Source organism: Podarcis vaucheri (assembly GCF_965113315.1).
Source record: "Podarcis vaucheri genome assembly, chromosome: 17".
Classification (NCBI taxonomy): domain Eukaryota; kingdom Metazoa; phylum Chordata; class Lepidosauria; order Squamata; family Lacertidae; genus Podarcis; species Podarcis vaucheri.
Window position 1 is genome coordinate 17498683 of NC_138755.1, and position 15467 is coordinate 17514149.

Below are 15467 nucleotides of genomic sequence, written 5' to 3' on the forward strand. Positions count from 1 at the left end.
TCCTTTACTGCCTCTCGGCCTTTGGTGACCCTGGCAAGATTGAGGAAAAGCCTTGTCAGTTTTGCTGACAGATTGTCAGATTGTGTTTTGTTTTCAAATGAAAGTAGTACTCTGAACGTAAGCACTTGAAGGAAAAGACTAAAGAACTCCCATCTTCCTTCCATAGAGCAGCCTGAGAAATGGTGTCGGGGAAAGGGATCGGAAGATTAAGTTTTCCCAGCAGCAGTGAAACTGATAAGGCTTCACACACACACACACACACACACACACACACACACACACATGTCCAGAAAGGAGAATTAAAAAAACCCACACACTTTTCCAATTCTGTGAAAAATGGAACACAGGGGACTAAAAATACATTTCAGATAGAGTACTTACAGGCAAAAAATAAATAAATAAAAGAATTTATTTGCAATTGCAAAGCCATTTTCCTGGCTATCAGTCTGTGTTAAAAAAATTATACAAGTATATTTAAAACCGTGTTTCTGTTTCAGACACACACCACTAAGAGCAGGTCAAAACACTCTGGTTTAATGTTTAAAATGATACAGGTTTACCACATGCAACATTTTAAACATTAAGATGATGCGGGTTTTCAGAAGCATAAGTGGCCTCTGCTTCTAACTGTCTACTAATGTTAATTAGTATCTGCTCATGCATCCATGAGGTTCTTCCATTGGTCAGTAAAGGAAGAGTCTCAGAAACAATGATGCTATGTGCAATAATGTTCAAGAAGATCTATTTCCAAGAATGCATTTTGCAATTATCGGCACACTTTGCCTGTTTAGTCATTCTGTTAAAAAACGATTTAGCAGAGTACCGCAGGTCCTTGCTTTTCTCTTATCTTTAATTCATATGCATTTGTGCAGTAAATGTTGCCATCTCTTGTTCCAAACATTATTTAATAAACCTTAACAAAGTACCGTATTTTTCGCACCATAGGGTGCACCTAGTGTTTAGACAGGGAAATAATAATAAAAAAATCTCCCCCCCCCAGCCCCAAAGAGCAGTGTACAGGCTGCGCACAACCTCTCCCTGCCGGAGGGGTTGTGCGCGGCTATGTCACAAGCCAAGGCAGCCAGCGGGATGGATTGCGCTGGCTGTTTTGGCTTCCTCTTTAGCCCCACGCAACCTCTCCCTGCCGAGAGAGGCTGCGTGGAGCTAAAGAAACCATAGCCCCGTGCAGCCTCTCCCTGCCGGAGGGGTTGCGCGCAGCTATGGCACAAGCCTGCATTCGCTCCATAGGACGCACACATATTTCCCCTCAATTTTTGGAGGGGGAAAACTGCGTCCAATGGAGCGAAAAATACGGTAGGTCTCTAAAAAATGTTTTAGAAGACTTAGCTGTTTACCGTTATCTTTGCAAAATAAGGATCACTTAACATTTTCATAGATCACAGCTCTTGGCATTCTGCTTCCTATTGATAATGATGCATGCAAAGGCTGTTACATACCCCAGAGCCTTTGGTTTTAGACCTTCAGTAAATTTTATTTTATTTTGTCAAATCCCTGCCATATTCTTCCACATGATCTTGTACACAAGTACACTACTGCATGAAAAAGACTAGCATGGATTGGGCTGTATGTGTGGGGAACTGGCAGCCAAGTTCACAATTGTTGAGAAAACTGCCGCCTCAGTTGTGGAAATGGCTCTCATCTTCCTCTATACAGCTTCATTAATGCTAGCTCTCCCCCCCCCCCATATGCAATAGTGCAGAAATTTTTAATAATGAGAATCAGCACTACAGCTTCAAAGTTCAGCTTGCAGGCGGTGCTCTTGAGGAGGCTAGCCGTGGCATAGATAGCGAGTTCAGACCCATGTCAGCACTAAAAGAGGTCAGCATAGCTATATGGCAAGGTCATCTGTTGCCTTTTTATGCACTCAGACGCACAGTCTGGCTAAAAAAGACTGCTCAGCTGGGAACTAGTGTTTCACTGTATGCTGCAACCTGGCAACAACTGAAATTTCAGGCGAGCAATAATATTGATTTAATAGAACTTGGGGACTTGTCCAGAGTATTAAAGGATTTTGCTCCTTTGAAATGGCTGCTTAGACCTTATACTGCAAGGGAAACTTATTTAATGCACATTAACCACTAAATAAATAGTCCATTGCTATTTATGAATCATTATGCTGCTGTTTCCAGTCTCCAAATCATGATACAATACCTGTTGGAGATGTAGTAGGTTCCAGTATTCACACCGGAAGGATGCAGAAGAGTGCAGAACAAGGATGATGCATGCACTTGTTGGAAGCACTCAATATTTATTACGGTGGATGATGAAGTCTTCAGAGTGGGCTATTCCTCATTCAATTTTTGTGTACTGCAAATGTACCACTGTAGGATTCCATTATTATCCCAGTAACGCATCAAATTATTGTTGGATACTTGTAGCACCATCTAGTGGTTTTTCTTCAGTTTTGCTTGATACACATAAATGCTTCTTTCCCGTGAAGTTTTGTTTTGGAAATGTTTGTATAAAGCATTTATATACAAATAGTGTTCCGTTGATTAAGAGTTGCATGCACAGCCTAATAAATACATTCAGCTTCATGTATACACATTTTGCATGTTTCCAGTGTTTACATTACACAGGTAAAACTGTTCAAGTGATAGAGGTATGATATACGCAATGGGTTGCAATAAATGTAACGCTAAGTAGTATTTTGCATCCCCTTGTGTGCCCCTTGAATCTCTTATGGGGGTTTCTTCAACCCTCCACAGCAGATCTGGGGACAGCATTGGAGGAGGAAGGAGAAGGGGCAAAGTCCTGTTGCGCAAGCATTAATCCTTACACAAAAACCTAGTTGAATATCACCTAATGATTTGTTTAATTTCATCCCCCCCCCCCCCAGGATGAAAATATGATCAACTTCATCAAGGGTGGTCTCAAAATCAGGACAAGTTACCAAATATACAAGTTAGTTTCTGTAACATTTTTTTACTTGTGCTTTTCTGTTTATATATTTCAGCAATTTAATTCCCTGCTAACTGTTTAGACACAGGTGGCGCTGGGGTCTAAACCACAGAGCCTAGGGCTTGCCGATCAGAAGGTCAAAGTGCAAGTAGATAAATAGGTACCGCACTGGCAGGAAGGTAAACGGCGTTTCCGAGCGCTGCTCTGGTTCGCCGGAAGTGGCTTAGTCATACTGGCTACATGATCCAGAAGCTGTCTGTGGACAAACACTGGCTCCCTCGGCCAGTAAAGCCAGATGAGCGCCACAACCCCAGAGTCACCCGTGACTGGACTTAACGGTCAGGGGTCCCTTTACCTTTTTAACTGTTAAGATATTAGAAAAATTGACACCAGGTTTTTAAAATCATTTGGCAATGAACTTCAGTCTTGCCTCACCCCACCCCAAAAGAGACATGCTTCCCAGGAGGGGCATTAGCAAGATGGCAGAGGAAGGATGTGAAACAGCAATGGAAGAAATAAAAGTGGGAAAGACAACATATTTACCTGTGCTTATAATTCTTAGTCTGCAATCTTACACATGCTTACTTAGAAGTAAGTCCAATGGCTTTCTGTGATGTTAGAGACAGTATACAAAAACTTAATATAGAAGGTGGGGATTTGTTAACAGTGAGACACTGTTACAGATACTATATCTGTAAAATATCCCTGATATCATATATTGTGGAAGTAGAGGAGCAGGCAGGTTACTCTTAAATCCCTGCCCTTTGTTGTTAGTCTGTAAAGCACCATGCACTCTGACGCTGCTTTTAAAATAATATTAGGCATGCGAGGAGAAATACTTTTGGAGAGCCTTGTTTTAGGCAATATTGAATAATAAGCTAAGCCTCAAAATAATTGCAGTCAGTTAGAGACAGGTGCAATTCTGTTAATTTCCAGTTACATGTCATAGTAATTGCAGTACCTTTCATTCCATTTAACATGAAAACTATTCTTCTTTTTTTACTCAAAAAGAGAATGTCATCAGGTTCTTCAGATGACCCAGGGCAGCAAAAACAAGAATGAAACCTACTACCAGTTTGAAGGGGGCGTGCAGCTAGGAATAGGAGCATTCAATTTGGTATGGGTTTTTATAGTTTTTGGTGTAGAAATTGTGACGTAAAACATGGCCTGTAATGCTGTAATTTTAAAGAATAAAAAAACTAAAAGCTGATTGTAATTGTAATTTTGCAGACTTCCATCATAGCAATAGAAAATTTTTGTGGTTTTTATATACACATCTGCTGCAATTTATAATTTTATTCTATCAAAGTTAACTTGAACACAGAAATATTAGAGTGTTTTGTTATTATTTTATGCTGTTTAGGTTTTTAAGATATTGCAGTTTCTTTTAAATATTTTAGTGATTTTGTGTTGCTGATTTGTTGCAGATGCTGTCCCTTTTACCAGGAAGAATCCTCCGACTTCTAGAATTTATTGGGTTTTCAGGCAACAGGGTATTAAAATTTCTTTCCACCATTGATGTTAAAATGTACCTATAGCATATATCATGGATTGGGGAAATATAGGAGCAGGCTGCTGAATGTGGAAGGCATTTTTGTAAACTTTTAAGTAATTGATTTCATAACTATTTGAGTGCCATGATTAATTACAGGCAAAAGCAGGGGCAGCTGCCCCCCATCAAGTAAATAAATAAAAATTATTAACTAAAAGAAATTGTAGAAAGATTTTGACACATTATTCTGAGCACTTGGGGTTGAAAGAAAGTAATTTAAAACAAATGTCGTTGATATCTTTCATTCCGAATCTGCTAGACTGAGCCAGACAGAGGATGATGGCAGGTGGCCTCACCCTAACATAAACCCTGGGTACGCCCATGGTAAAGGGCATTATTCTGTAGCAGCCCCTACATTGTGAATTTGCTTCCCTACAGTGGTGCATCTGGCACCTTCATTGTCCAGCTTTTATTGTATGCTGAAGATGCATCTCTTCACCCTGGCCTTTGAATTTTGAGATGTGTATTCCAGGACCCGGGATGCGGGTGGCACTGTGGGTTAAACCACAGAGCCTAGGACTTGCCGATTAGAAGGTCGGCGGTTCAAACCCAGCAATGGGGTGAGCTCCCGTTGCTCGGTCCCAGCTCCTGCCAACCTAGAAGTTTGAAAGCATGTCAAAGTGCAAGTAGATAAATAGGTACCACTCTGGCGGGAAGGTGAATGGTGTTGCCGTGTGCTGCTCTGGTTTGCCAGAAGGGGCTTAGTCATGCTTGCCACATGACCTGGAAGCTGTACACCGGCTCCCTCGGCCAATAAAGCGAGATGAGCATCACAACCCCAGAGTCGGCCACGACTGGACCTAATGGTCAGGGGTCCCTTTAGCTTTTTATTCCAGGACCCACTTGGGTTGTGACTGAATTTCATTTAAAACTGCTTTTAGAGCTGCATTTTATATTTCTATAACTGCCCTGGGACCTACCATATTGGCCCGAAAATAAGCCACACTCTCCCCCCCCCCCCAATCAAGTGCTGCTTAAAATGCGACATTACAAAAATTGGCTTTTACGATATCGCTGCTGAAACAGACATACGGTAAAACGGAACAAAAAAAATGTTTTGTTGCCGATTTGCGAGCTTGAGACTGTTGTGCAATTAATTCTAATGTTATTCATCGCTTTCCTTGTATTTTACAGTGCATTATTGATTCTTTATTTGCATTTACGGTGCTACGAACAGGTGTTTAAACCACTTGCGGGTCTTCTCTAGTCCCCGTAGGATTTTCTTCTACATTTGCCATTTATGGGTGTGAATGCCTGCAGAGTTTTAAGGGAGCAGCTTATATTCGGGTATTGTCTTTTTCTCTCCCCCCCCCCCTGCATTTTAAAGATGCAGCTTATTTGCAAGTGTGGCTTATATTCGGTTTAGGTACTGTTGAAGGGCGGTTAAAAAAACCCCAATATCTTCCTCTTGCAACCCTTCCTTTTTTCTGCATCTTGAAATAATTAGTACTAGTGCTGCATCTTATCTTGTGCGATCTTTGGTTGCTTTTAGGAGGTGGGTCTCCAGCAGTTACGGGAAGGAGCTTCCGGTGCCAGTCTGAGAGCCATACTGTGTACTTTCACCTTGCTGCTATACCACACTTACGTTTCATTAATCCTAGGTAAGAACTGAAAAATAAATTCCTGGGTGAGATACATGGGAAAACTACAGCTTTTAATCCAACCCCTAATATATTTTAATGGGGCATTTACTTGTTTTCTTGCACTGTATTTTCATCATGGTAACCCAGGGGTTGGGGTCACCAAACTTGGGCTGCCCACGTGGCCATTTTGGGCAAGCCATGACCACCTGCCCTATACCTGGAGTCATGAATGACTTCAGGTGTTGAGTAGGTAAGAACAGGGGATGAAAGGGGCTTTGCAGGCGCTGCTGACTGGGCTGCCGGAAGAGGTTTGCACGGAAGCAGAGGGGGAAACCCTTCTGCTGTGCCTTGCTGAGAGTCAGGGCTTCAGAGCAGCAGAGCAGCTGATGTCATTTGTGATATTGGGTGATTGACAGGTGAGCAGCGCCATGAAGCAAATCCTGATAAGGATCTGGCCTGCAGAGCAAACGCGATTCTCTACCTCTGTTGTAGCCCAACAAGTTCACCGTTTGAAGTGGGGTTGAGATCTTGGATTAGTTAGCCTTAACAACAACAACAACAACAACAAATTACTTATTAATTTATATGCCACCCATCTGACTGGCTTGCCCCAGCCACTCTGAGCAGTTCCCCCCCTCCCAAATAGAAAAAATACAACACAACATCACACTGAAAGCTTCCCTGATCAGGGCTGCCTTCAGATGTCGTTTGCGAATCACATAGCTGTTTATCTGTTTGACATCTGCTGGGAGGGCGTTCCACAGGGCAGGTGCCACTACTGAAAAGGCCCTCTGCCTGGTTCCCTGTAACCTCACCTCTTGCAATGACGGAACCACCAGAAGCGCTAGTGAACTGCTTTGCAGTATTTTCTTCCTTTATTTAAAGCTTTTAAAAATAAATAAATCCTGCTCTTTGGAGAACCTTACAAATGCCAGTGAAAGGACGATCCATATCTTCAGGTTGGTAATTTAAAATACCGTATTTTTCGCCCCATAAGACGCACCGGCCCATAAGACGCACCTAGTTTTTTTGGGGGGAAATAAAGGGAAAAAAATTATTTCCCCCCCAGGTGCGCTGCGCTACACCAGGAGCTTGGGGCGTGCGGAGCTCAGCGCACCCCAAGCTTCTGCGTGCCGGCAAGGTCTCCGCTAGCGTGGGAGAGCCGGGCGCCTCTCCCAGGGCTAGCGGACCCCTGCGCTAATCCAGAAGCTTGGGGCGAGCTGAGGTCAGCGCGCCCCAAGCTTCTGCGTGCCGGCAAGCAGTCCGCTAGCCCTGGGAGAGCTGCGGGGCTCTCCCAGGGCTAGCGGATCGCTGCGCTACACCAGGAGCTTGGGGCGTGCTGAGCTCAGTGCGCCCCAAGCTTCTGCGTGCGCGCAAGCAGTCCCGAAGAGCCCGAAGCACAGGCTGCCGCCCCAAGCCTCGCGCACCCGGTGGGACCTCCTGCCGGGTGCGTGAGGCTTGCAGACTCTCGCCCGAAGCAGGGGGAGCCCTCCCGAGGGCTCCCCGTTCTTTCGGCGACAGGCTGCCGCCCCAAGCCTCGCGCAACCGGTGGGACCTCCTGCCGGGAGCGCGAGGCTTGCTGACACTCGCCCGAAGCAGGGGAAGCCCTCCGGAGGGCTCCCCGTGCTTCGGGCGACAGGCTCCCGCCCCAAGCTTCGCGCACCCGGTGGGACCTCCTGCCGGGTGCGCGAGGCTTGCAGACACTCGCCCGAAGCAGGGGAGCCCTCCGGAGGGCTTCCCCTGCTTCGGGCGAGTGTCAGTGCTTCGGGCGACAGGCTGCCACCCCAAGCCTCGCGCACCCGGTGGGACCTCCTGCCGGGTGCGCGAGGCTTGCAGGCATTCGCCCCATAAGACGCACCCCGATTTCCCCTTCATTTTTGGAGGGGAAAAAGTGCGTCTTATGGGGCGAAAAATACGGTATATACAGTGGTACCTTGGGTTACATACGCTTCAGGTTACAGACTCTGCTATCCCAGAAATAGTGCTTCAGGTTAAGAACTTTGCTTCAGGGTAAGAACAGAAATCGTGCTCCAGTGGTGCAGCGGCAACAGGAGGCCCCATTAGCTAAAGTGGTGCTTCAGGTTAAGAACAGTTTCAGGTTAAGAACGGACCTCCAGAACGAATTAAGTACTTAACCTGAGGTACCACTGTAACAGAAAAGGAAAAGAGATTGGTAGAGAGGATGAAAAAAGCAAACTCAGAACACTTTATAATGACCAGTGGAGTGATAGGATTTCTAGAAGGGAATAGTAGTAGTAGTAGTAGTAATCATAATAATAATAATAATTTTATATGCTGCCCTCCCCAGCCAAGACCGGGCTCAGGGCGGCTAACATCAAATATATAATATAAGAGGAGCTGGTTTTTCAGCCCACAGCCCCATCATTTCTAACAGCCTGATAGAATAGCTGCTCCAGGTGAAAGCTGAGAGAGAAGCCTGATGGAACTGCTCCACATTGCTCCAGGGAGGACTGAGAGCACACATTCCCAGGGCTTCTAATTATTTAACTGCATTTTGGTCAGAACCTGGTTGCACCAGCCCCTCGAGGATAAATAAGATAAGCATGGTAAAGAATGCAGAATTTCAGTGCAGAAATAATTGTATGTATTCTGCTCCATTTCTGTCCTGTTCATTTACTGTACAACTTATTGATAGCAGTTTAATATTTTTATTGTTTTGTTTGTTTATTCATTCATTCATTTCATTTCTATACCGTTTTATATTTTTAAGAAAAATCTCAGAGCGGTTTACAGAATTTTAAAACATCAATAAAACAATAATATAGGTTTTCATGTCTTTGGGTATGCAGATTAACCCGCAACTTTGGGCTCTGACAGAGACTTTTGTTATTTTCACAGGAACAGGGGAAGCCAACCTTTTAGAAGCAGAGGCCCTCCTTCAGCCTTACCTTCAGAAATTTCCAAAGGTTGGTTTCTTTTATTTTTTTCTTTTACCTTATAACATGATATTTTTGTTGCAATTAAAAACATTCTAATGTGTTGCTTTTCTTTCTCTCAAGGGTGCCATCATTCTGTTTTATGATGCCAGAATAGACATATTGAAAGGAAATTTTGAAAAGGTAATAAATCCCCACTCTTTTTTAACAGTAAAATTTGAGGTGCTGTTTTAAAGCTGCTTTTAGCTTTTTGAGCTCGTTATATAATTCTGTTGTCTTGTATTCTAGCTTAACGGAAGCTTAACTGAAGCTAGAGGAAGCCTGTTGCCTCTAACGTGACTGTTAATTCATTTAAAAAAAAAACAAGTGTATGGGAAATTATTCCCTGCCAACGAGTGGGCTCAAGTCTGGTTACGAAACATGAAGTAGACGTATTGGGCAGAAAGTAATCCTATTCTACAACACATTCACAATTCTGCATTTCTAGGGGTATTCAAGGATGCTAATAGCTTGCAAGAGCAATTCACAATGTACATGTTGAATTTAATAACCTGTTCTCTGTTTATTCCACACCTGGAATATTTTTAAAGTAAAGACAGCATAGTCCCCACTATGGCTATTAGTTCAATTAATATAAATTGGGCCGAGGGCTCCAAAGTTCATCATCTGTACAGAACTGCCTGTGCTATGAACATCTTGCTTATACTTTGAACCCGATCAATTTAAATAAACTTATGTATCAAACATGTAAGATCCTTGCTTAGGTTTTGCCAAGTGAATCAGAGTCTTTCATGTTGCTCTTCAAAACTCTTTGTTCAAGACCCTGTTGGATCATCAAATGGGCCTGTACTCTTCCTGCCTAGTGTGCCCCCCCTCCCCACTTCCCATTCACTCCAGTTTTGTGAAGGCATGGGCTATTGCAGGTGTGGTGAACCTTTGGCAACGGGATGTGCTGGCTGCAGCGGATGGGTGTTGTAGCTCACCAACCCCTGGAAGGCCAAAGGTTCCCCACACCTGGGCTATTAAATAGTTATCCTTTATTAGGCATAGCAAACCACACATTATCAAACAGATACCATATACAAATCGTGCAAAACACGAGCTCAGCATAACAAAGTTTGTCCTGGTCAGATCTTTAATTCCAGAGAAAATCAATTTGCACAAATAATACAATACAGCACTACCGGATCCCCGATCAATTAAGAATCACTAATTCTCTTTATAATGGCCCAGTCTTTCTACATGGACAGCACTCAAAAATTCAGCCACTATTAAAGTAATTTGATCATTCCTGTCCGAAAGCAGGTCCTGAACCGTTGGTGGCAAAGAAATCAGCCTATTGAGTTGTAAGGCCTCTAATAATTGTCTTCTGGCATAAATGCCAAAATCACACGAAAAGAAAATATGCCCAAATCATCAGCTTCCTGTTTACTACATTTACAGAGACGCTCTAATTCTGGGAGAGCTAAATATCTTCCTCTCACTATCATCAAGGGAAGTATATTAAATCTGGCTAACATAAACAGCCTGCACAATTCATGATTCTTCAGATTTGTCATGTATCCCTTTTGAAAATCTCTGCACAAAGGGAGATTTAAATAGAGAGGAGAGCAAGTGCTGTGGAGTGGAGACAACACTTTTTTCTGTAAGATTCTTCCTGATAATTTCCCAAGTTTCTTTGGGGTCAGAACACCTGGGCTATTGTCTTCCTGTTCAAAAACAAGTAGCTTGACAACTTCTGTAACCTTTTATTATCAAATAAAAACCAGAATAGGAGCGAAAGGCTTTGTGTCGAGCAGAAAGGCAGCCCTGTTTAGGGAAGCTTTTAATGTTTGATGTATTACGGTATTTTAGTATTTTTTGGGAAGCCGCCCAGAGTGGCTGGGGAAGCCCAGCCAGATGGGCGGGGTGTAAATAATAAATTATTATTATTATACAGCCTGCAACTTCTGTAACATATTTTTGAATTCTAGGCTCAGGTCACATTCCAGGAATGCATCGCAGCCCAGCAAGAATGGAAGCAGATCCATCACCTTTGCTACTGGGAGTTGATGTGGTGCTATTCCTTCCAGCAGAACTGGCTTCAGGCATATCGGTATGCAGATCTGCTTTGCAAAGAAAGCAGGTGGTCAAAGGTAAATGGGTGATCAGATATCGTTATGAAGAGGCGAGAGCCCCTTCATAGTTACAGCTGATGCTTGCTTTCCCAGCATATGCCTTTTCTGCGAGTTCCACCTATTCAAATTGGGTGTTGAAATTCAGATACAGTGGTACCTCGGTTTAAGAACAGCCCTGTTTATGAACTATTCGGTTTAATAACTCCGCAAAACCAGAAGTAGTGTCCCGATTTGCGAACTTTACCTTGGTCTAAGAATGGAAACCAGCCCTGAGTGCTCACTGGAAGGACAAATCCTGAAGCTGAGGTCCCAATACTTTGGCCACCTCATGAGAAGAGAGGACTCCCTGGAAAAGACCCTGATGTTGGGAAAGATGGAGGGCACAAGGAGAAGGGGATGACAGAGGACGAGATGGTTGGATAGTGTTCTCGAAGGTACCAGCATGAGTTTGACCAAGCTGTAGGAGGCAGTGGAAGACAGGAGTGCCTGGTGTGCTCTGGTCCATGGGGTCACAAAGAGTCGGACACAACTAAACGACTAAACAACAAAAAAAGAATAGAAGCTGAACCATAGAAGGGCACCGGCAGCGGGAGGCCTCATTAGGGAAAGCACGCTTTGGTTTAAGAACGGTTTTGGTTTTAGAACGGACTTCCGGAACAGATTAAGTTCATAAACTGAGGTACCAGTGTACTCAGATGCTCCAGCTAGCAACTCTTAAACTTCATCTCAGCTACACATTTAACTCAGCACTGACCTGTGCTGCAGTTGGTTGAACCAACAACTGAGTTGCAACAACTGTCTGTTGAAAACAGTGGGAACAGAGCGGAAATTGGCTTTGGGGCAATTGGAGGTTGGGACTACATGGTTCATTGCACTGCTAGAAAGGGGGGGCCATGCTACCCAAATATCCCCTGTTAAATATTGCGAATCAACTCCTTATTCAACGAATTGGCCTGTTTTTGTAAACTCTTGCCCCACTACTGCTGACTATCTCCATTCTTTCTCAGAAAAACAGTTAATTTTTTTGCCGGGGGTGTGGGAGGGGATGCAAAGGGGATGCTTTGCCTGTATTACAACCCTGATATAACAAGTTCTAGAAAGATAATTTTGTTTGATATCAGTATAGCCAATTCTATTTACTTTACACTTAATAAATAACTTTTATTTTATTTTCTAAATACTTCTGAGTGAAGTGTTTTCACAAGAAGAAACCCAAGGCAAAACACAGAATATCAATATCTAATTTCTTAGCCGTAACAGTTTGTCAAAAAAAAGGCCCACTCTTAACAAGAAGACTGTTAAAGACTACTTTTAAGAAATGTCTTCAGCCCTGAAAGTAACGCAATGGCAAGACATTTTAGCGTCCTTAGTTCTACTTCAACATACTTCTCTCGATGAAAGCTACGGGCAGCTTTTAAATAAACTTCTTTTTTATGGCCACCAGCATGCCTGTCCCCATAGCAGCATTTTAGGATTCATGACCTCCCCACAGCACCCTTCTGCTGCAGACTTCCTGTCACCACACTGGAGAGGCCTTTGGGGGTAGACTAGGTGTGTACTTTCGTAAGGCTCCTCAGCTATCCTTCTGGAAGTGATATGAATTGGAATTGTATGGGAAGAAAATGTATAAAATAAATTCAAATAGTTTGTAAACCTTGCAGTTTTATTTAAATATTGATTGGTGTACAAATGATATGAATAGGGTAGACACATCGACAAAATGTATTACAATAAATGATAAGTATTTTGATTGGGTTTTTGTTTGTTTGTTTGTTTTTTATAGGCAATATATGTGTTCCAGAAAGCTGCCATTTTGTGTATGCTTTCAGATGCTGAAGTGAGAACAACAGGAGAAGACATTGTAGCTTTGTTTAGGTATTTTTTTAAAAAAAAAATCTACCTTTTTGTTATGTCATTCTCACAAACTATTCTCACAACACTGGTGGTGTTGTGGTCTAAACCACTGAGCCTCTTGGGCTTGCCAATCAGAATGTTAGCTGTTTGAATCCCTGCGACTGGGTGAGCTCCCGTTGCTCTGTCCCAGCTCCTGCCAACCTAGCAATTTGAAAGCACACCAGTGCAAGCAGATAAATAGGTACTGCTGTGGCGGGCAGGTAAATGGCATTTCTGTGTGCTCTGGTACTCATCAGAGTGTCCCATTGCACCAGGAGCGGTTTAATCCTGCTGGCCACATGACCCGGAAAGCTGTCTGTGGACCAACGCTGGCTCCCTTGGACTCAAAAGTGAGATGAGCACTGCACTCCATAGTCAAGTTTGACTGGACTTAAATGTCCAGGGGTCCTTTACCTTTACCCAGTGCTTTTTTCTAAAAAAAAATTAAAATGTTTAGGGGCACTCTTCTTTTGACTCAAGAAAATCACCATTTTATAGTTCAAATTTGGAAAAACAAATACAAAAGGACAATGAACAAAAGTACAAAGATTCACAAAATGCATACCCCCAGAAGAAAGCACTGCCTTTACCTAATATTTGTGTCTCTTGTTTTAAAAAATAAGGGGGAGAAGAGACACTATGTTCACCATCTTGTAGTCCTTAAAAATGAGATAAATTCATAAGCCTTAAAAACACCTTTCTCACCTCGCCTGAAATTTTGCATGCATATTTATTGCTAAGAATTCTACTGGTATATAGAGTTCAATTTTTAAGAAATAGTTACAGGTTTGGAACTTGCTGGTTTCGTCAAAATATCTTGACAGCAGACCATTGAACTTCTGCTGTCAAAGGTTTGGTTTTCGTACTGAGAATTCCACGGTTCCGTCTCTTTCAGGCAAGTAGAAGGCCTGAAGCAAAGAATTGCAGGAAAATCAATCCCAACGGAGAAGTTTGCTGTGAGAAAGGCCCGGCGCTACGGGGGCTCTCAGCCTGTGAAGCTCATAGTGCCTGCTCTGGTATTTACAGCCGACTTACTTCAATCATCTTTTGAGTGGCAGAGTAAATATGTGTTTGTGTGTATGTGTTTCTGTGAATAATGTAGGCTGAGTACATTTCCACTTGACTTTTTCAAAGAAGCATCAGCTGTTTACGTTTTTACCTTTTCACCTCTGATTAAATGAAAGGCAGCTATAGACACCTTCGTCTATAGATACAGGTAGCCTTACTGAATCAGGTACAGCATGAATGTGCCTTTGCTTGAGGGATTATGAGCACTTTGCAACAGCTCTGTTCTAGATATAAACTGCACATCAGTCATGGGCAGGCTTTTGGAATCTAGAACCCTGAGATCCACTAGCCAGAGCCATAATGGTGGTGATCAGGGGCAAGATTAGCAAAATATGCTAACCACATATTGAGTCCCCTGAGCTGGGATGAGCTGCAAACATTAAGCCCACATCAACATTTGAGATACTACAGCTCATAAAGGATTCTAGCAGAGGAAAGAAACATCCTTTTGTCATTGCCCTTGTTAATTAGGAGTCGGAAGCACTGCCTGATCTCCTGCAGATCATCCAGGGATTGTTCAGACACTCAAGTCAATTGATAGATATTTATTACTATATTTGTTTCTTATTCTTCTCAGGAAATGATGTACGTCTGGAATGGCTTTTCAATTGTTGGCATGAGAGCTGACCTCACCGAGAATTTACTAGTAACAATTGAAAAAGAAGAAACGGCTTTAAAAAATGAAACCAGTGAGTAATGTTTTAAATGAGTGATTTGAAAACTACAAAGAGGTTTTTGTAATGAATCCTACTGGGGCCTCGTAACTATATCCTGCAAAGGAAGAAGTGACTAATCTCAATGGATGTCTGTTCTGTGCAGCATAGTTTCATCAAAACTGCATTGGTTGCCATGATAAATAGAAAGCTGTCCTTTCCGTATAATCCCAGTCCTCATATAACCCACAGAAATTCACACTCACAAATCCCCATGATACCATACATCCTTTGTTTGACAATATGCAATACTTGTGTGAAGTGAAGCTGAGTTCAGAACTTGAAGAACACCAGTCTTCCAGAAGTTTTGTTAATAAATTCTCTTCATTCCTGCATAGGATGTAAAATTTCAGTTCTGCTTTGCTGTCACTGTGAAACAGAATTCTGTTTATCCAGGGTAAAACAGGTGCTGGGGTGCAGGGGAGAGAGAGAAATTCTTAACAGTCTGTTAAGTTTCAAGATGTAAAGTACTGTAGTCTTATATGATAGACAGCCTCTGTGTACAACAGGTGATTTGTCTCCTGAATTGTTGGTGCGTGTTCAGCCTCTTTTTCAGCTTCTTTTACTGTCCTTTGTAGCTGACAAAATTCAGTTGCGGGAAAATAATATAATAATAGTTTATTATTTATACTCTGCCCATCTGGCTGGCTTTCCCCAGCCACTCTGGGCTGCTCCCAACAGGTATTAAAAATACAATAAAACATCAAACTTTAAAAACTTCC

General features: G+C 42.7%; 1 protein-coding gene across 4 annotated transcripts in view; it reads left to right on the plus strand.

Moving 5' to 3' along the window:
* TTC39B (tetratricopeptide repeat domain 39B) overlaps positions 1-15467 on the plus strand; it is a 54768-nt gene that overhangs the window by 31967 nt on the left and 7334 nt on the right. For all 4 annotated transcript variants that reach the window (XR_014214786.1, XM_082204920.1, XM_082204921.1 and 1 more), the window contains 10 exons: positions 2861-2925; positions 3934-4039; positions 4350-4415; positions 5967-6075; positions 8917-8984; positions 9078-9137; positions 10928-11089; positions 12855-12946; positions 13860-13980; positions 14610-14721. Coding sequence is in view for 3 of the 4 variants with exons in the window: in XM_082204920.1 (XP_082061046.1) it covers positions 2861-2925; positions 3934-4039; positions 4350-4415; positions 5967-6075; positions 8917-8984; positions 9078-9137; positions 10928-11089; positions 12855-12946; positions 13860-13980; positions 14610-14721 (961 nt within the window). In the remaining variant the exon portion in view is untranslated. The remainder of the gene's footprint in view (positions 1-2860; positions 2926-3933; positions 4040-4349; positions 4416-5966; positions 6076-8916; positions 8985-9077; positions 9138-10927; positions 11090-12854; positions 12947-13859; positions 13981-14609; positions 14722-15467) is intronic.